The sequence below is a fragment of the Scyliorhinus canicula genome, chromosome 5 (assembly GCF_902713615.1).
Source record: "Scyliorhinus canicula chromosome 5, sScyCan1.1, whole genome shotgun sequence".
Lineage (NCBI taxonomy): Eukaryota > Metazoa > Chordata > Chondrichthyes > Carcharhiniformes > Scyliorhinidae > Scyliorhinus > Scyliorhinus canicula.
The window spans coordinates 73239068-73259471 of NC_052150.1; the positions used below are offsets into that span (position 1 = coordinate 73239068).

General features: G+C 43.7%; 1 protein-coding gene across 1 annotated transcript in view; it reads left to right on the forward strand.

Annotated features, from left to right (window-relative positions):
- Positions 1-11608: 11608 nt before the first annotated feature.
- The window catches only part of LOC119966046 (vacuolar protein sorting-associated protein 4B-like), a 43157-nt gene continuing 34361 nt past the window's right edge, over positions 11609-20404 (forward strand). Inside the window, exons 1-2 of the mRNA XM_038797207.1 lie at positions 11609-11798; positions 18752-18863. Of these exons, the coding sequence (XP_038653135.1) occupies positions 11772-11798; positions 18752-18863 (139 nt within the window). The 5' untranslated portion in view covers positions 11609-11771. The remainder of the gene's footprint in view (positions 11799-18751; positions 18864-20404) is intronic.

Sequence of the window (20404 nt, forward strand, 5' to 3'; positions counted from 1 at the left end):
CTAAGGCATACCGTTCCCTCCCACCCAGTCCCAGAGAAAGAAAAAACAAAAACAACAATCCAACCCATACAATTCACTAAAATATTTTATAACCGTCGCAACACAGAATGCCAATCAACCCAACCAATAACTTGAACTCTGTAACAATGTGAAGTGAAGTAAATTACAATACACGTCAGTAAAAAGAAAGTTATAACATTTACACATTTTCCAGCTCCCCAATCACAGTCCACAGTCTCCCTTCCAGCTCCGCTCCTCACGTCTGCCCCAAGCCCTCATGAACGCCTCAGCAGCCTCCGCTGTCTTGATATAAAAGTCTTTGGCATTATACGTGGCCCTCAGCTTCACTTGGTGTACCATACCAAATTGCACCCCCTTTTTGTACAGTGCCACCTTCACTTGCCCGAACGCCACTTGTCTTTTTGCCAACTCCACCATCAAATCCTGGTAGATTCGAACTCCAGCACCATCCCACTGCACCTTGCGCTTCTGCTTCGCCCAGCTTAACACCTTCTCCTTCGTGCAGTACTTATGGAAGCAGATAATTTCTGCTCTTGGCGGCTCATTCACTTTGGGCTTCGGCCTTAATGACCGAGGAGCTCGGTCCAGCTCGTACCGGGAGAGGTTCTCACCCTCCCCCATCAACTCCGCCAACTTCTTAGCGAAGTACTCTGTTGGCCTTGGGCCCTCTGTCCCTTAGGGCAAGCCCACAATTCTCAGATTGTGCCACCTCGAGCAGTTCTCCAAGTCCTCGAGCTTTGCTTGGAGTCCTCTGTTGACCTCCACCACCCTCCGCAGCTCATCCCCCATCGAGATGAACTGGTTGCTGTGCTGCGACACGGCCTCCTCCACTTCCTTCATCTTCTCGAACTGCTCTCTCACCTCGGCCAATGTCTTTGCCACAGCTACCCTCGCTGGGGCGATTGCCTCCTCCACCAATTACTTTAATGCGACCGCCATCTCCTTCCTCAAGGCCTCCATGTGCCTCGCAAACTGCTTTTCCAGCTCCACTACCATCACCTCGGTCATCTTCTCCACCGTAAGTAGTGCAGCCCCACCATGCGGTCCAGCATCCGCCACCTTGTCAGCACTTTTGCTGGTCCTCTCGTTCAACGGTGAGCCCGTGTTTCCACCCTTCCTCGATGCTGCTTTTTGCATCCTTTAACGACTTATTATTTTTCCTGTTTTTTTTTCACCCTTCTTTCCTTCTTCAATCTTTTTTTCATTATTACAAACAAAAAATTCTTCCTTCAAAAAAATAAGAAAAAAAAACTTTCACCAAGTTTCTTTAAAACTTCTTTCTTTTCTTTTTTGTATTCCTCCAGAATCACCCTGGGATCGGACTTCAGTCTTCTTCCAACATTCTAGGCGGGAGCCACCCGATGTGGGACATCTCAGATACATCGCGCCCTGGCTTCGGGCCTGCCGCCTCAACCTCAGTTTGGCTCTGCCCCCGCTGCTCCCACCTCCGCACACGCTGGGCCCGACGCCTCAGCACCAGCCGCCCGATACCCACACGGGGTTCCTCGCCGGTTTTCAAACCGGCCCCGCTTGATGCCCGGGACAGGCCCAAAGGCCGACAATAATCCGTGGTGGGGGGGGGGGGGGGGGGGGGGGGGAGTTGGTAGCTTGGAGACGGATACTATTAGCATGGAGGGACTCAAAGCCTCCGAAGTCGGAGACCTGGCTATCGGACATGGCTAGCTTCTCTGTTTGGGGAAAATCAAGTTTGCCTTGAGAGGGTCACTGTTTTAAAAAACTTTTGAGTACCCAATTCATTTTTTACAATTAAGGGGCAATTTAGCGTGGCCAGTCCACCTACCCTGCACATCTTTGGGTTGTGGGGGCAAAACCCACACAAACACGGGGAAAATATGCAAACTTCACATGGACAGTGACCCAGAGCCGGGATTGAACCTGGGACCGTGAAGCAGCAGTGCTAACCACTGTGCCACTGTGCTGCCCTGAGAGGGTCACTGTTAGGGTTTGCCCGGAGGTGGCAACCGTTCGTCGATTTCTTTGCGGAAAATTAATTGTCAGCAGAAGGGTGGGGGGTTAGTTTAGCTTAGAGTAGGGGGTTAATAAAGGTGGGACCTGTAAGGAAGGGAGACGGCTTTTGCACTATGTTTATAGTTTCATGTACATTGTTTATTTTGTTGTTGTTACAATACCAAAAATACCTCAATAAAATGTTTATTAAAAAAAAAATAATGGTGGGGGGGGGGGGGGGGGGGGGGGAGAGCGAAGAATTGGGGAAACCCCCAAAAGCGCTGCAAATAGTGGCCACCGGCGGGAGCTCCACTCGATGTGGCCGGCCCGCTCGCAAACGCTACCAGACGTCCTGCTAATATTCATTTCTGTGGCTCTTTTACTGTTACTATCCATAGTTGGTGATGAATGTAGGAATTTCAGATATATTGTATTATATGTATTTGATGCAATAAGGGCTAAAATCCTCGGTTAGTGTGTGCATGACCGCTATAGTAGTATTTTTTAAAACCCTGGTTTGCAAGGCAGCTGGGCTTTTTGGGAGCCAGCGGTGCAATTAAAGCATCATAATAATTTGGACAAATGGATTTTTGTTTATATTAAGTGGGTTCCCTGCAGATTAGCTAATTAGCGTTGTGTTCAGTTTAGGGAGATGATGTAGTTAATGGGCATAGCCATGGGTTGAAGCAGTCAGGTGTTGAGGTTCAGAGTTTTAGTTTGTGGCTGGAAGGCAAGCTGAGAAGATTCTGAAGAAATACAGCCAGAGATTCTGCCTTGTTCTGACAAGGGTTCAGATCTATCTTTTCAAACAGTCTCAAAAGACATCTCTGTACAGCAAGTTTTCCTGAGTGCTAACTGCATTTAAAAGTGGATTGGGATCTGAGGTGATTTTGCTGTTTACATGGAAATAAAGATATCAGTTAAAGGTTGTGTCATTGTATTGATTAGCATTGTTAATGGGGTAAGTGTACGCTAGTTTCTTGTGTGATGTTAAAGATATGTAATACCGTGTTGGTAATAAGGTTTGTTTTAATATACCATATAGCGTAAATGCTTCACAGCTCCAGGGTCCCAGGTTCGGTTCCCGGCTGGGTCACTGTCTGTGCGGAGTCTGCACGTCCTCCCCGTGTGTGCGTAGGTTTCCTCCGGGTGCTCCGGTTTCCTCCCACAGTCCAAAGATGTGCGGGTTAGGTGGATTGGCCATGCTAAATTGCCCGTAGTGTCCTAAAAAGTAAGGTTAATGGGGGGTTGTTTGGGTTACGGGTATAGGGTGGATATGTGGGTTTGAGTAGGGTGATCATTGCTCAGCACAACATCGAGGGCCGAAGGGCCTGTTCTGTGCTGAACTGTTCTATGTTCTATAAATCCCTATTTCTTAATGAAATCACTCCTGGAGTGAAGTATCCTTTTCTCACAGTCTTACAAAATTAAAATTAAATATTGGGGCTTCTATCCTGTATCTGAGCCACTGTTTTGCTCTGTTCTGGGATGGTAATGAGTAAAAAAACTTTCATTTCTTCTATCCCTTTTACTGCGTTTGTATAATGGTTTGGGATGTTGTGAACACTCTTAAATGTCAATAAGCTTTCAGTTAATCATAACTCAAGTTTACTGCCAATTATTGGTAAATTGGATGACACAAACTGAGGGTTTAGAAAAATACACCAAAGGCTACTTTAAAACCAATTAAAAAACATCTTCTGCTTACGGATAGTAGGAGAGAGGAAAGATGTGCAGTTTGTCTTTCTCTGCTGTCCGAAACAGAATATAAAAGCAAGAAGTTATATTACAGCTGGACATGCCTTAGTGAGATCACATTTGGACTACTGTGTACAATATTGGTAACTAAACTGTTTCCCATCTCCCAATCCATTGATAATCTTGCAGCATTGTGCACATTTTCTTTCAATTTGATACCATCCTTAAATTAGTTAGCCACAGATGTGGCTTCCTGTAGAGTCTTGGATGATGTTGAGCTTCTTTCGTGTTGTTGGAGCTGCTGTCATCCGGGTCAATGCAGAGTATTCCATCACACTCCTGACTTATGCCTAGTAGATGGTGGACAGGCTTTGGCAAGATGGGACTTAAGTTATACACCACACAATCCACAGCCTCTCAGTTGGAGATTGGCCTTCCCTGAGAATTTTGTACCATGACTATTACTTACTACTTACCAACCCAAGCCTGAATGTTGTCCAGGGCTGCTATGGACATGCGGTGCTTCAGCATCTGAGGAATTATGAATTTTACTGAACACTAATGATAATCTTTATTAGTTTCACAAGTAGGCTTACATCCACACTGCAGTGAAGTTACTGTGAAAATCCCCTGGGCGCCACACTACGGCAACTGTTCGGATACATTGTGGAGAACTCAGAATGTCTAAATCACTTAACATGCTCGTCTTTCGGGACTTGTGGAGGAAACCCATACAGACACGGGGAAAATGTGCAGACTCCGCACAGATAGTGACCCAAACCGGGTAATGAACCCGGGTCCCCGGCGCTGTGAAGCAACAGTGCCACCCACTGTGCTACCATCAGTGAATATCCCCACTTCTGACCTTATGGTGGAGCGAAGGTCATTTATGAAGCAGCTGAAGATGGTTGAGCCCAGGACATCACACTGAGGAACTCCTGCAACAATGTCATGGGCTAAGATTATTGGCCTCCAAAAGTACTTCCATCTTCTTTTGTGCTGGGTATAACTCCAACCAATGGAACATTTTTCCCTTGATTCTCATTTACAAAAAATGTAATGTTTTTTATTAGAAAATATTTTATTGAAGCATTTATAATTTTCATGGTTTAACACATTAACATTTCTTAAAAACTGCGCAGGCTGACACACGCAAAACACCTAAAAGATAAAAAACCCCAAAACGTCCCCCACTACCCCCGCCCTATTCCCTCATTACCCGTATACGAAGTTCCCTGCCCTTATCTAACATTGCCATGCCTCCTGTTTTCCTCCCCCCTTACTGCTAAGGTTCAACTTTCCTTGAAGAAATCGATGCACGGCTGTTGATTGTGTTTCTTGACATCACACTTTGTCAAATGCTGCCTTGATGTCAAGGGCTGTCACTCTTGCCTTTCCTCTGGAATTCAGCTCTTTTGTCTATGTTTGGACCAAGGCTGGATTGGGGGCTGGAGCCAAGTGGTCCTGGTGGAACCCAAAGTAAGGATACTGAACAGTTATTGCTGAGTAAATGCTTTCTTGATTAATAAATGGATTAGGGGTTATGGGGAAAAGGAAGGAGAATGGGGATGAGAAAATATCAGCCATGATTTAATGGCGGAGCAGACTCGATGGGCCGAGTGGCCTAACTCTGCGCCTATGTCTTATAGTCTTATAGCACTGTCAATGACTGCTTCCTTCATTGTGCCGATGATTAAAATAAACTGATGGGGTGGGAGAAGGCCGGGTTGGTTTTCTCCTGCTTTTTTGTGGACAGGGCCTACCTGGGCATTTTTGGGTGGATGCCAGTGTTAAACAGCTTGGTCAGTTCTGAAGCACAATTCTTCAGTATTATATTTGGGATGTTGTCAAGTCCCCGCCTTTGTTGTATCCAGTGATTTTGTCTATTTCTTGATATCACACAGAATAAATGAATGAATTAAATTGGCCGAAGACTGCCATAGATAATGCTGAGGACCTCAGGAGAGACTGAGTGGATCATCCACTCTGCACTTCTGGATGAAGATGCTGCAATTGTTTCAGATTTGTCATTGGCACTGATGTGTTGTGCTCTGCCAGCATTGAGAATGGGGATGTCTGTGGGACTTCTTGCTGGAGTTAGTTGTTTAATTGTCCTCCGCCATTTACAACTGGGTATGGCAGGCCTGCAGAGCGTGGATCAGATTAATTGGCTTTGTAATCACTCAGCTCTGTATATAACATTCGCTGATTGTGAGATTATGGATCTCTGTAACTTATAAACACATTGTGTATATTTCTGCTTCCACTGTTCAGCGTGCATGTAGTCCTATGTAGTAGCTCCACCAGGTTGGAATCTCAATTTTAAGTCTGCCCATTTCTACGCCTGACACTATTCATTATGAATTTTGTTACAGTTGTACAAGGCATTGGTAAGACCACATCTGGAGTACAGCTTAAAGTTTGGGCTCCTATTTAAGAAAGGACGTAATTACATTAGAAACAGTTCAGGAAGGTTCATTTAATTGATTCCTGGGATGAGGGGGTTTTCTTGTGAGGAAAAGTTAGGCACATTTGCCCTATATCCTTTGGAATTTAGAAGAATAAGCGAGAATCTTATTGAAGCATTAAATAAGCTAAGAAAGCTGGTCAGAGTGGATGCTGAAAGAATGTTTACCCTTGTGGGATATTTTGGGGTCTCCCATTTTTCGAATGAATATGAGGAGAATTTTCTTCTCTGAGGCTGTGGAACTTTTTTCCTTAAAAGCGGGAGACGCAAGGTAATTTAATATTTTTAAGGCAAAGGTAGATGGATTCTTGACTAACAAGGGAATGAAAGGGTATCAGGGGATTGGATTATTGATTTATTCATGGTTTTAGGCGCTAATTGAATGCATAGCTAAAGAGTGAAATTATTTTAAAATGTCTTGACTGTGAGAATACAATCATTGTTTTAGATAACGAATCAAATATTGAACACGAGTGCCTTGACTGTGGAAATGTAGACATTGTTTCAGTGAATGTTTCATATCATAGACTATTGTATTTCAGTGCATTTAGCAATAAGAATATATCAATTAATTAGTTACAGCAAGGTCGATGGCCAGCAGTGACGTGAGAAACCTATTTTCATGAGGCTGTGGACGTAGACGCTGAACTAACTTTGATGGACACCAGTCAATCTTAAGTAATGGCCAATGTTTAATTAATAAATCATCTTCTAAGTAACAGACATCCATCTGAATAAATCAGGAGCACTCAGTTGAAGATTAGAAACCAATGGGAGTAAATGAGGGATTAGACCATAGATAAGGATTCCCTTAAAAGTAAGACCTCGTTCTCGAGGTCTCGTTCCTGAATTCTTGCCTTCCTGAATTCTTGAATCATCTATCCGTTTGTGTTTCAAGTGATTTCTAGATGCTTTGATGTTTACTGCCTTTTTTGCCTTGTTTTTGACCCGTTTATGTATTATTTGATATTTCATTTCTAAGTTTTGATTCAGTTCTTAAGCGAGTGTATTGAAGTGAATAATTAGCAATACAGATGTATTTTCAACACCTACAATCCACTGGACAATCAACTCTTATTAGAAAAAGGTAAAACAAGAGTCCCAAGACAGGGTTGGGCAGGATAGTGGCATTGAGGCCACAATCAGATTGACATATTGAATGGTGGAGCAGGCTTGAGGAGTCAAATGGCCTAGTCCTGCATCTTATTTGTATGTTCGCATCAAAGTTGCCCCCCTGGTGATGGTACACTGAGGAACATGCTGTGCTGTGAGTTACAAGATTGTTGATGCATGCAATTCTACTGCTATTGATGACCCACATCAACCCAATACACTCCATTATCTCCTCCAATCCCAATGACGCCTCCAATCCCTGCTCCTTCCCTCTCTCCACCTTCGGAACACCAACCCATCATCTCCACGTCTAACGCATGGGGCTCAGATCCACAAAAGGCCTCAAATGACTCATTAATCTTCTTCGGCATCATCACCAACCTCACCTTCCCCACCCCTCACCTGTACAATCTCCCGTGTGGCCTCAACTGATGGGCTAGCAGTCGACTAGCCTTCTCTTCATACTCATAAGCTCATAAGCCAGCCCCCCCCCCCCGTCTTTGAGCGATGCAGCTGACCTACCATCTTCCCTGTCATCTCTGTATTAAACAGCCCTGTTCTTCCATTCTGCTAACACTTCCCCAGTAAGGGCCTCCGAGTACTGTCAGTCAACATCTACAATGATATCTACCAACCTCTGTCTCTTCGACCTTGCAACTTTGTCCCTATATGTCTTGTAGCTTATAACATCCCCAGACCACCGCCTTCAGCGCCAACTGAATGTGGAGGGTGAGACCTCCCCGTTCTGATTAACTTCCACATTGTCCTTTATCACTGAGGCCACCTTCCCGCAGAACATCATGTCCGCCAGTAGCGCCAAGTCCAACCTCACATCCACAAAATGTGGCATGTGGTCCAAAATTATAAAGGCTGACTAATCCACCCCACAATCCCCGAGAATAATGACTTCCTCACCACAGTAAAATCAATATGGGCGTACACCCGATGTACACGGGAGAAGAAGGAATACTCCTTCTCTCCCAGATGCCTAAAACTCCATGGATCCATACTCCCCCCACCCCCACCCCCATCTGTTCCAATAAATACCCTGAGCTCCTTCGCCATACCCAACCTGGCCACTGACCTGGAACTCGACCTATCCATCCTGGGGACCAACACGCAATTGAAAACATGACCCCCATTACCACTGATGTGAATCCAAGTTCAGGATGGATGCTAACATCTTCATAACAAAGTCTGCGTTGTCCCAATTCGGTGTATAGACGAACCAGCGCCCTCGCCGAGACCCGCTCATCATCATGAACCTCGCTCCCGAATCCCACACCTCCCTGGCCACCACAAATACCACCCTTTTACTGAATAGGATCGCCACCCCCCCCCTTGACTTGGCGTCAGACCCTGAGTGAACGTCTTCCCCACCCATCTCTTTCTTACCGTGTTTGGTCCTTCACCCACAGTTGTGTCTCCTGAAGGAAGACCACATCTGCCCTTAAACTTTTTAAATGCTCGAACATTCAAGACCGCTAACTGGACCATTCAGCACCCGCATTTTCCACGTCCCTATCCTCATCAGGGGTTTCTGAACAACTGTTCTATTAAGGTCTGTCGCCACACCAAACTCAAAACTCTCCCTGCCTCCAGCACCACTCTTGCCCAGACCCATCAAAAATGGCTGCCCCGCCCAGCCTCTCCTGCACCCAACCACAAAGTCACCTGCGTCACCAGCACATTACCCTCCTCCCACCCCCAAACGCCTCCCACCCCACTCCCGCCCACCTAACCACTCCCCCACCCTTCACCCACCCTCGCTGGCTACCCGCTGCAGCTCACTCCCCCACACTGCTTCTATGTACCAGCAATTTCTGCTGGCATGGCAATCCCACGTGGAGATCTACATGTAGAACTCCACCCAAACCCCCCCCCCCCCCCCACCTACTTTGCTTCCCCCACCCTCATCCTTCGGAAATCCGCTACCCAGGCCCCCCTACCAGAACCACTTCTCCCGAAACTCAGAAATATTCCCCCACCAACCAAAACAAAAGACCAACATGTGCAACAAAATCAACATAACACTTACAAAACATATACATAATCGAGACAAAAACAAGAAAAGTTCCCACCATTAGCCGCCCCCGCATGCTCCTTGACAAAGTCGTTTGCCTTTGTCCGGCATCGTAAAATAATGTTCCTTGTCCTTGAAAGTCACCCAAAATTTGGACTGGTACAATACAGATCAATTGGAATCAAAGATTGACAGGCAAAATTGTAATTAAACAATGGGCTGCCTTTAAAAAGGCGATAGTTCAGATAGAGTCAAGATGCATTCCCAAGAGCGGGGAAAGCTAACACAAACAAACCCAGAGAGCTCCCTAGATGACAAAAGAGTTAGAAAGTAAGATGAAGCAGAAAATGCATCCGTGTGACCGATATCAAGTGAAATGAAAGTCGCTTATTGTCACAAGTAGCCTTCAAATGAAGTTACCATGAAAAGCCCCTACGCCACTTTCCGGTGCCTGTTCGGGGAGGCTGGTACGGGAATTGAACTGTGCTGCTGGCCTGCCTTGGTCTGCTTTCAAAGCCAGCGATTTAGCCTTGTGCTAAACCAGACCCTGGTGAGTGAATAATACAATTGAGAACCAGGCTGAATGTGGGAGGTTCAGAGGGGAAAAACCAAAGAGAAGCAAAGAGAGAGAACAGAAATGACACCTAGCTGACATAAAAGGGAGTTTAAAGGTCTTCTGTAGGCATACACATTGTAAAAGAATGGTAAAAGGAGTGGGGATGATTAGGGGCCTAAAACGGGATATACACATGGAAGAATGAGTACTTGTCATCTGCTTTTGAATAAGGAAGATGTTGCCCAAGTCATAATGAAAGAGGAGGTCATGGAAAATGAGTTGGGCTAAATATTGATAAAGAGGAAGTATTCGACAGGCCGTCTTTACTAAATGTTGACAAGGCACCAGGACTTGATGAGATGCATCCAAAGCTGCTAAGAGAAATGAGGAAGGAGACTATGGAGGCGCGAGCCAGAATCTTCCAATCCTTCCTAGTTACATGGTTGCAGCCAGAGGACTGGAGAATTGCAAAAGGTTACACTCTTATTTAAAATGTAGTGTAAATGGACTTCCAAAGCGAGTTTGATAAAATGCCGCATAACAAGCTTATTAGTAAAGTTACAGCCCATGATGACACAAAACCTGGAAGTATTGTGTACCCTGAGGATGGTGATACACTTCAAGAGGAGATAGCATAAATAAATGCAGAAATAAATTTAATGCAAAGAAATATTAAGTGATTCATTATGATAGGAATAACGAGGAGAAGGAGAACATAATAAATTAAAGGGTCCAATTCTAAAGAGGGTTCAGGAGCAGAGGAACCTGTGAATTTATACGCACAAATCATTGAAAGTGGCAGGGCAAGTTGAGAAAGTGATTAATAAAGCATACAGGTTCCTGGGCTTCATCAACAGGGACAGAGAGTACACAAATAAGGAAGTTATTGGTAAGCTTGTATAAACGCTGGTTCATCCTCAACTGGAGTACTGTATTATGTCGAGTTCTGGGCACCACACTTTAGAAGTGAAGGCATTAGAAAGGGTGCAGAAACGATTCACGAGAATTGTTTGAGGGATCAGTTATGTGGATAGGTTGGAGTAGTGGTTGACATTCTCTTCACGGAGATCAACATCATAATACGACAATACTACTATCCCAGACGATCTGAGAAGGTTCAGGTTTGAAGGTGCATTCCAAGACTTGAGCGGAAAAAAATCTAGACTGACACTCTAGTGCAGAACTGAGGGAGTGCTGCACTGTTGGAGGCGCCATATTTTAGATGAGACCTTGTATTCCCTCTCAGGCAGATATCATAGAACTATTTTTAAAAGAGCAAAGCAATCCAGATGCTGGCCAATATCTAGCCCTGAATTAACATCACAATCAGATGATCTGCTCATTGTCACATTGCTGTGTGGGAGTATGTTGTGCGCAAATTAGTTGGCACGTGTACTACATTACACCAGTGACTACACTTAAAACGCACTTTGTTGACTGTAAGTTGCTTTGAGATGTCCGGTGGTCATGAAGAACGTGAAATAATTGCAAATCTTCCTTTTATTTTTCCCTAACCTCATCCTTTTATCTGCAAATGTATTTGCTTAAAAATCTATTAAATCTCGACCTCCAGTTCTGCTGAAAGCCCAATCTAGCTACAGGCGGTACCTTGCCCCACATCGTCTCTTTCCAGCTCAGCCCTGTCACTCTCCCAGAGGAGATGCTGCACCTGCAGAGGGAGGGAGTCCGCACATGCGCAGAGTGCCGGCTCTGCCCTGTAGAGGAAGGGAGTCCACACATGCGCAAGAGTGCCGGCTGCGGGCGGGCGGGGCTCGCTGACGGAAGTGCGTCACCATCACGGCGGAAGTGAGGTGTGTTTTGCGTTGCCGCTAGAGGCGGAAGAGGTGTCGGTGAGGAAAAGCAGTTTGGAAGCGGGGCCTCGGGATTGCCTTCCACCTCCCGCTCGACAGCCCATCACAGGGCAAATGGCCGCCCACAGTAATAACTTGCAGGTAAAAACTGCTGCTGAGGCCGATGGACGCGGGGCTGAGCTTCTCCTCGCCCGGCTCCCCCCCCCCCCCCCCCCCGATCCTGAGTGGCGGGGGAGGGGGTGGTCATTGCCGGGCGCAGGTCCAGGAATCTGCTGTCAGCGTTCTAGAGAGTGTGATTGAAATGCAGGCTCAAACAGTCGGTGTTGTGGTCTGAGCAGGGAGAAAGCGGGGAGGACAGGCTCCGGCTCTAATTAGGCACATGACGTGACTGTTAAAGGGCAGGGTAACAGGAAGAGGGAAAGGTGAAGAAAGTCCAGACAAACCGCTAGCCCCTCCCTTCAAACCCGAACACTGCCGGCAGAGATTGCAAATCATCCAAGAAAGCTGTGCGAAACCGAATGGCTGAGTTACTTTTCTCTCAAACGGTGACATTTAAGAAGGGAAGGCTTTGGACGAAATGGCAGCATTCATAAGAAAAACACGGCTTTAGTGAGCCTCCATTTATTTGCATAGCTGACAATGGGTGATTGGTTGAAACACAAATAGTTCTCGGTACCAACAGAGTCCGGGAGAGAGTTCGTGGGCCGTTGTGTGTCTCCTCATCCTGGGCCCATCATTCCTGCACCCCGCCCTGTGACTAGGATATTGGACAGAAACCCGAATATTTTAATTTTATAAGACCTGTGAGGAAAGGGTATCTCGCTTCAGGAGTGACTTCTTAAAGAAATAGGGATATGATATTTTAAAACAAACGTTATTACTAACAATATTAAAATGTATTCAACATCAGAAAATAGTTCACAATTACCCTTTAAAATGCTAATCAATATGGTCAATACAGTAACTCTTAACTGCTATCTTTATTTCCACTCAAACAACAAAAAAAACTCAGTTCTCAATCTACTGTTAAAGTGAGGAAGGAACCTGAGGAAGGAGCTGCGCTCCAAAAGCTAGTGATTCAAAACACGCCTGTTGGACATTAACCTGGTGTTGTAAGACTGCTTACTGTGCCCACTCCAGTCCAACGCCAGCATCTCTACATCACTGTTAGAGAGTTAGCACTCAGGGATACTTGATTTATAGAGATGTCTTTGAGACTGTTAAAGAAAAGATCTGAATCCTGTCAGAACCATGTAGAAACCTTGGCTGTATTACTTCAGAAGCTGCTCCAGCTTGTTTCAGCACACTCTCTAATCACACTCTTCTGAACTGCCTGGACAGAAACTCCTAATCTATCTACAGACATAGCATCTCCAGACTTCTGCTGAAATCTCCAACTAACACTCCAGGAAAATAGCTTTCCTGCAAATGCCCAATACCGTGGCTCCTCCCAGTAATTACATTATTTTACCAAGCTGAAATCTAATTAACTCCACAGGGAATTCCCTTAATCCAAACAACACTCCATTAGCCCAAGCTTTTTATGATGTTTCAATTGCACCCCTTGTTCCCAAACTCTTTCAACCCAGGATTCTTTAAAAATTCTACTAACCCAGGCTTTCAACACATACTGCACCGAATGCCGATAATACAAATATATCTTAAATTTCTACGTTCATCACACATGCCAAATATTTTTCCCCCTTTCAAAATTTTCCAATCACTTCATTAAGCAATTACAGGAAAGTTCTCGTGAAATGATGATGTCCATTGTTGGTACCTGGTTGTGTATACATGCAATACAGGTCATTAATATGAAGAGTATGGGGCAGCACGGTGGCTCAGTGGATAGCACTGCTGTCTCACGGTGCCGAGGTCCCAGGTTCGATCCCGGCTCTGAGTCACTGTCCGTGTGCCCCGTGTTGGGTGGGTTTCACCCCCACAACCCAAAGATGTGCAGGGTAGGTGGATTGGCCACGTTTAATTGCCCCTTAATTGGAAAAAATGAATTGGGTACTCTAAATTTATAAAAAAAAACAAACAGAAAAATTAATATGAAGAGTAGAAATGATATAATACAGTGTTACTTTTTCTTCACCCTACAGGGATCCCAGTGACACTGTTAAACAAACCAGAGCATTCAAATTTTACGTTAACACCATTGTGCAATATTGTTAATTTGAAAAAATACCCCATTATTTATAACAGTGTGCAGATACCACTGATTTCAGTGATTGCCTCAGCCCTTGTTACCATGTTCTGCACAATAATACACCATATGGACACGGTGACAGTAAATTCATATTTGGGGGAAGAATATAATACTTGCAACCCAGGAAGACGGCGCAAGATTTTTTTCCATTCTGTGCCTGACTGCGTGGTATTATTCATATAATTAGTTCTTAGAAAAGGTATAATTAGATTCTATTTTATAAGGAATCTCACAGGTTAGAAAGGTCAAATGACTCCTGAGCAGCAAAGTGGAATGATTGAACAACAGAAGTCTTTACCATCAGTGAGAAGCACCAGCACTCTTTGGTGTCTGTGTGACAGAACTTTTGAGAGGCCAGAGGACAAAAACTGAATGGCTCACAATTGTATCTGTGTTTTTGTGATCAGCAGGTCATTCTGATTGCTGCTTCTCACTACAATATATTTTCAATGTCTATAATGCAGCACAGTTTTATGTTTCAATAGCTCAAAAAACTCAATCATCAAGGTAGAATTGAGTAATAAATAAGTACAAGGTTGAATTCAGTGGAAATGACTCTTGAGAACAGTGCAATGTAAAACTGGTCACTATGAACTCATTGCACACGGCTGTCCTGGCAATTTCACTCCACAAAGCCTGCTCACAGTAAACTTCTATTAGCAACAAAATAAACAGAACTCCAGTGATGATTGCACTTTTTTTTGCAAGGTAATTATGAATGGCAATGACTATTTAACCCACCCAATCTTAACTATCCTGAATGACATGCGGACATGCATATTAGAATCATAGAACAGAATCCTGATATGCAGAAGGAAGCCATTCAGCCTGTCGTGTCTACACCGTCCCTCTGAAAGAGAACCCCACCTTGGCACAAGCCCCACACTATCCCCGTAACTCCACCTAGGGCCAATTTAGCATGGCCAACCTCCCAAATCTGCGCATCTTTGGAGTGTGGGAGGAAACTCGAGCACCTGGAGGAAACCAACACAGACATGGGGAGAAAGTGCAAACTCCACACAGGCAGTCATCCGAGGTTGGAACAGAACCTGGGTCCCTGGCACTGAGGCAGCTGTGCTAGCCACTGTGTCGCCGTGCTGCAGGAGTAAGCCATTTGGGCCCTCGAGCCTGTTCTGCAATTTGATAACATTCCTACATTATACTAGAGACCAATTTGGGATATTGTGAAGGGTGTTGTATAAATGTAGGTTATGTCGTTCTTTCATTGCAACTGCATGCAGTAGGCAGTGAATTTGTGATTGAGGCACAATTCTGATTCTCGAATGAAAGTAAGTAAAGTCACTGTAGTCCCAGATGACCATAGGCTGCTTTCCCCTTTGAGGGGGGAGAGCTGACTGTTGGTTATTTAACCTGAGGATCACCGCACCTCAGACAAGAGGCAAGGTTGAAAAGGCGGGCCTTCATGAATAACTTCAGCTGATATGGGAATTGAACCCTTGCTGCTGGCCTTGCTCGATGTCACGAACCAGCCATCGAGTCAAATGAGCTTAACCAAGTGAGGTAATTAATCACAGAACAATCAATGTTTGGAAAGTGGTGACAAAGAAATAACTGCATTTACAAAACAAATCAACTCAGTTAAGACAGTCTTACCATTTTGGGACAGCACAGTGGTTAGCACAGTTGCTTCGCAGCTCCAGGTTCGATTCCCAGCTTGGGTCACTGTCTGTGTCTGCACGTTCTCCCCGTGTTGCGTGGGTTTCCTGCCACAGTCCAAAGACGTGCAGGTTAAGTGGATTGGCCATGATAAATTGTCCTTAGTGTCCAAAACATGCGGTGGGGTTACGGGGATAGGGTGGAGGCGTGGGCTTATGTAGGGTCCTCTTTCAGAGCCGTTGCAGACTCGTTGGGCCGAATGGCCTCCTGCATTGTAAATACTATGAAAACTGTGAAGACTTGTCTGGAGCCGATCCATAATATCCCCCAAAGGGGAATCTGCCCCTTTTATACTAATGTCAATCAGACATCTGCCAGCAGCTCAGGATAATGAAGATTGAATTGTTGACCTGAATTTTTTCAAAGAAAATTGATGCACAGGACAAAAATTCAGTACAGCCTTAACTCAAGAATTGGATTGTTGCTCCTTTCCCCAGAAGCTGTCAGACAAATTCTGTGAATTTACAGCTTATCTGGGTTTAACCTTGGATGGAGTAGAAATTTGTAAAGCCTTTCCTTAAGCAATATCGTTGTAGCAAATAGGGATTTCATTCCCAGACTTTGCAAGAGTAAAAAAAAACGGGCGATAGTGAGTCAACACCCAGTTTTCCATTTCTCTTTCTCTCACACACACACACACTCGTACATTCCTCCCACCCATGTTTTTAGTTTCTTGTATTTATTTTGATAAAGTCCAGAATTCACAAGTCTCTGCTGCATCAGCACAGCATGTCATTAGAATTATGCCTGCAATGAAAATTTAGACTTCTGGTTTAAATTCTTAAGACCATTTTGAGAATTCCTAAAATGCAGCAAATATTGTTTCTTAAAAGTTCATACAAGTTCCTAAACTACCAAACCAATCCCAGAATCAATCAAAACTTGAAATAATCATAGAAACTTTATGATACAGAAGGAGGCCATTTGCTCCCTAGTGCCTATGCTGGTAAATTGCTTGATCCGATTCATGTTCGGGCTTACTTTTATCAGTTTAACTTTTTATTACGGCATTTGTAAGTTTTCAACAACAACAACAATTTTGAAAGCAAACATAACAGTAAATAGTACACCCCCAACCTCCCATTTAACCCGCCTAAACTCCCCCCCCCCCCCCCCCCCCCCCCCCAAATCATATCTGCTGACAGCTTAATTTTCTCCAAAGGAGTCAATAAACATCTGCCACCTTCGGGCGAACCCTAACACTGATCCTCTAAGGCGAACTTGATCTTCTCAAGCCTGAGAAACCCGGCCATGTCGCTAACCTATACCCCCTATTTCGGGGGCTCCATGTCCCTCCACGCCAATAAGATCCGTCTCCGGGCTACCAAGGAGGCAAAGGTCGAAATGTCAGCCGCTCTCGCCAATTGCTGCCAATCACAACAGTCCCTCCCTTCCCAGCTCCATCAGCTGCAAATTTTCATAGTCACATGGAGGCCAATTTTCCTATTATTCCCTCTCTCCTGCTCCTTCCCGATAACACGGTGATCTCTCTCACTCTTTATATTAATTTGAAAGGCTCCCTTCGAGCCAGAGCTTTAGAATGCCTATTGCTAGGAAAAATCTGTTCAAAAGGTCTTTTGTTCCCAGTAAAGTTTACTAAATTACATTATGTAAATTTAACTTGCTGTTTTTTCACATTTTCCCTGCAGTAAGTGCTTTAATGGCAGAGTGCAATGTGTTATGTTTGTATAGTATGGATATGTTATATCTGCACAAATGTATTAATGGGTATACATGAAAAAATTACTATTTTTAACTAATGACTATGATTATATGTTGTATTGGAGGTGAAGCCAAAGCAAATTTCCACTTTTGCATGGACATGGAAGCTCTATTCTATTTTATACTATGGACAACTTTGGTCATGGTGTCCCAAGAGAGACATTTAACCTCTGGAGTTATTGCACAGAACATTGAGGTTGATCCTGCAATCGAGAACTGAGTTATGCAAAGTGGAAAGTAATAATTTTGACCTAGAAAGGTGGCTGCCAAGAAGGGTTTTGAGAGATTTCTATAATAAAAGATTAATCAGAAAATTGCTACAAATCACACCATGATAGTGGAGCAAGAGAGCTGAGGTTAGGCCTGATGTCGGGATGATTTTTCTCACACAAGTGAACAATATGTTTAGTAATGGAATTCCAGCTGAAAATGAAAATGAAAATCGCTTATTGTCACGAGTAGGCTTCAATGAAGTTACTGTGAAAAGCCTCTAGTCGCCACATTCCGGCGCCTGTCCGGGGAGGCTGGTACGGGAATCGAACCGTGCTGCTGACCCGCTTGGTCTGCTTTAAAAGCCAGCGATTTAGCCTTGTGAGCTAAACCAGCCCCTGTCCCAGCCCCAGCTGTGGTAGTACATTAGTGTTAGCCTTAAATGAAGTGATTAAGTCTATCATGTTCAAGCCTGAGTAGCCTCCTCATACCCATATTGTTCTATAACTTTTCACCCTTTCTCACCTAAGTAATATAGCATTCATTTCACTCTCTTGATCCCTTCCGTACATAATTCAATCATTTCCCTTTATCCCAGTGTTCAGGAATGTCATCAATGGTTCCTTCTGTGTGGACACAGCATTGAGACTAATTTGGTCAAAGTCAGAAGTGGCATCCTTTGTGACATTTCAGTGTTCATATGCCAGTCCGATTTGGTGGTTCTTCCACTATTCTGAGGATTAGGAAACCACATACTGACAGATCATTATCCATTAAACAGAAGTTCAACAAAAAGGGTTCTCTGTTCAAACCCTAGACTTGCTGCATCTAACTAGATATCGCATAAGCAAAGCAAAGACCATTCCAGGCCAAAGGTCTGAGGTGTCATCTATCTTTGATGCTGACCCCAAAGAAAATACATTGTGCATAAGTTTAAAAAGGTAATGAGTTCAGTAAACTAGTTCAAAAGCTTGTATTTTTATAAAAATATGTTGAGTCATTCTCTCCGAGTACAGTATAGGATCCCCAAGGGGGGTGATTGTGAATGGGACAAACAAGGTGGGTTGAATGATCTTGCCCATCATGAACTAGCGACGAAATTTAAAGTTGCATGTCTAGTGGTTTGGATATAGTTTTATTATTTATAGTAATTCCTCATCAAAATCCTGGATTCTTGATCTTTTAATCTTTGGAGCTTAATTAATTTTAACTATCATCTAAAGATAAAACCTTTGAGTACGCTGCTAATTTTTAAACTTTGTTTTCTTTATAGAAAGGTATCGATCTCGCAAGCAAAGCAGCGCAAGAAGATAAGGCTGGAAACTATGAAGAAGCCCTACGGTTATACCAATGTGCAGTGCAATACTTTTTGCATGTTGTTAAATGTAAGCAATTTAAATGGAGGATCTCATTACATTTTGCTGCAGTTTTTCCCCACATGATTTCTCCCCCCCCATTATATATGAATTTCCAAAGCAAAAGTACAAACATGTTTCAAAAGAAAAGCAAGCACAAAATGCCTCCTTGGTTTGTAAGGAACAATGGACCATTAAGTCCATTGTTGATGGGTGCCACTTCTACAGATTTGCTCCGTATAAAGATCTTTCCAGTTGGATGAATGAAGTGGAACAGATTGTCCCCTTTATACTAATGTATGAAAGCCAAAATATGCAATTCTATGGGGGAATGAATGTGCTCTTTTATTATTAATTCTGCTTTTACACTATACAAGAATGTTGTCATCTGAAGATAAACCTGCCTGGTTTTGGTAAGGCCAACCTCCAGGAAGACCTATTTTTCAACAGATCATCCTGGCAACTGACCTTAAGCCAACTAATAAATTTGACACCCTTGCCCTCAGGTTGCAGTTATTATTATCTCCATCTTGAGAGCAGCTTGGCTGGCAAGGATTTTCTATAAAATAGAACCATATTAATTTAGTGAGTGAAATGAATGTTTTTTCAAAATAGTGTGACTTGGCTCCTTAGAGAGATGAGGAATAATTTTCTGCTGGATTTAGTAATGGGAAATGAGCCAGAGCCAGTAAGAGATGTAAGCAGAGGAGAAGGTTTTAGCCTTGTGGATCACAATGTAATGAGGTTAAACATAATTACTCAATTACATAAGACAAAGACTAGATTAAAAAGGGACTAACTATGAGAAAATTAGGGAAGTAAACGAGAAAAAAACTGAACAGAACAGCATTGGAAATATTTTTCAATGTGATTGGTAGAGATGGGAAGGAATATATAAGAATATGTTAGCTGATAGACAATGCATACCAAGCATGAGTTGAGAATAGGTGAAATTGAAATGAATGAAATATCAACGTCCTGGCAGCTATCATTGTTCAGAAACTTAACTGGACTAACTATATAAATACTGTGGCTATAAGAGCAGGTCAGAAACTGGGAATTTAGTGAAGAGTAACTCGCCACCTTACCCAACTCATGCCAAAGTCTGTCCACCACCTCCAAGGCATAAGTTTGGAATATGTCACATGCTTGACACCACCTTGGTGATTCTTCCACTACTCTGAGGATTAGGAAGCCACATACTGACAGATCACTATCCATTAAACGGAAGTTCAACAAAAAGGGTTCTCTGTTCAAACCCTAGACTTGCTGCATCTAACCAGATATTGCATAAGCAAGCAAAGACCTATCCAGGTCAGAAGGTCTGAGGAGTTATCCATCTTTGATGCTGACCTCAAAGAAAATACATTGCACATAAATTGAAAAAGGTAATGTGTTCAGAAAACTTGTTCAAAAGCTTGTATTTTTGTAAAAATATGTTGAGTCATTCTCTCCAAGTACAGTATAGGATGCCCAGGTCATGCGCCGACCATGTTGTCCGTCTAACCGAAAACCTTCTACACCTCCGGGGTCTATTCATGTATTTGTCAAGACGCCCCTGGAACACTATC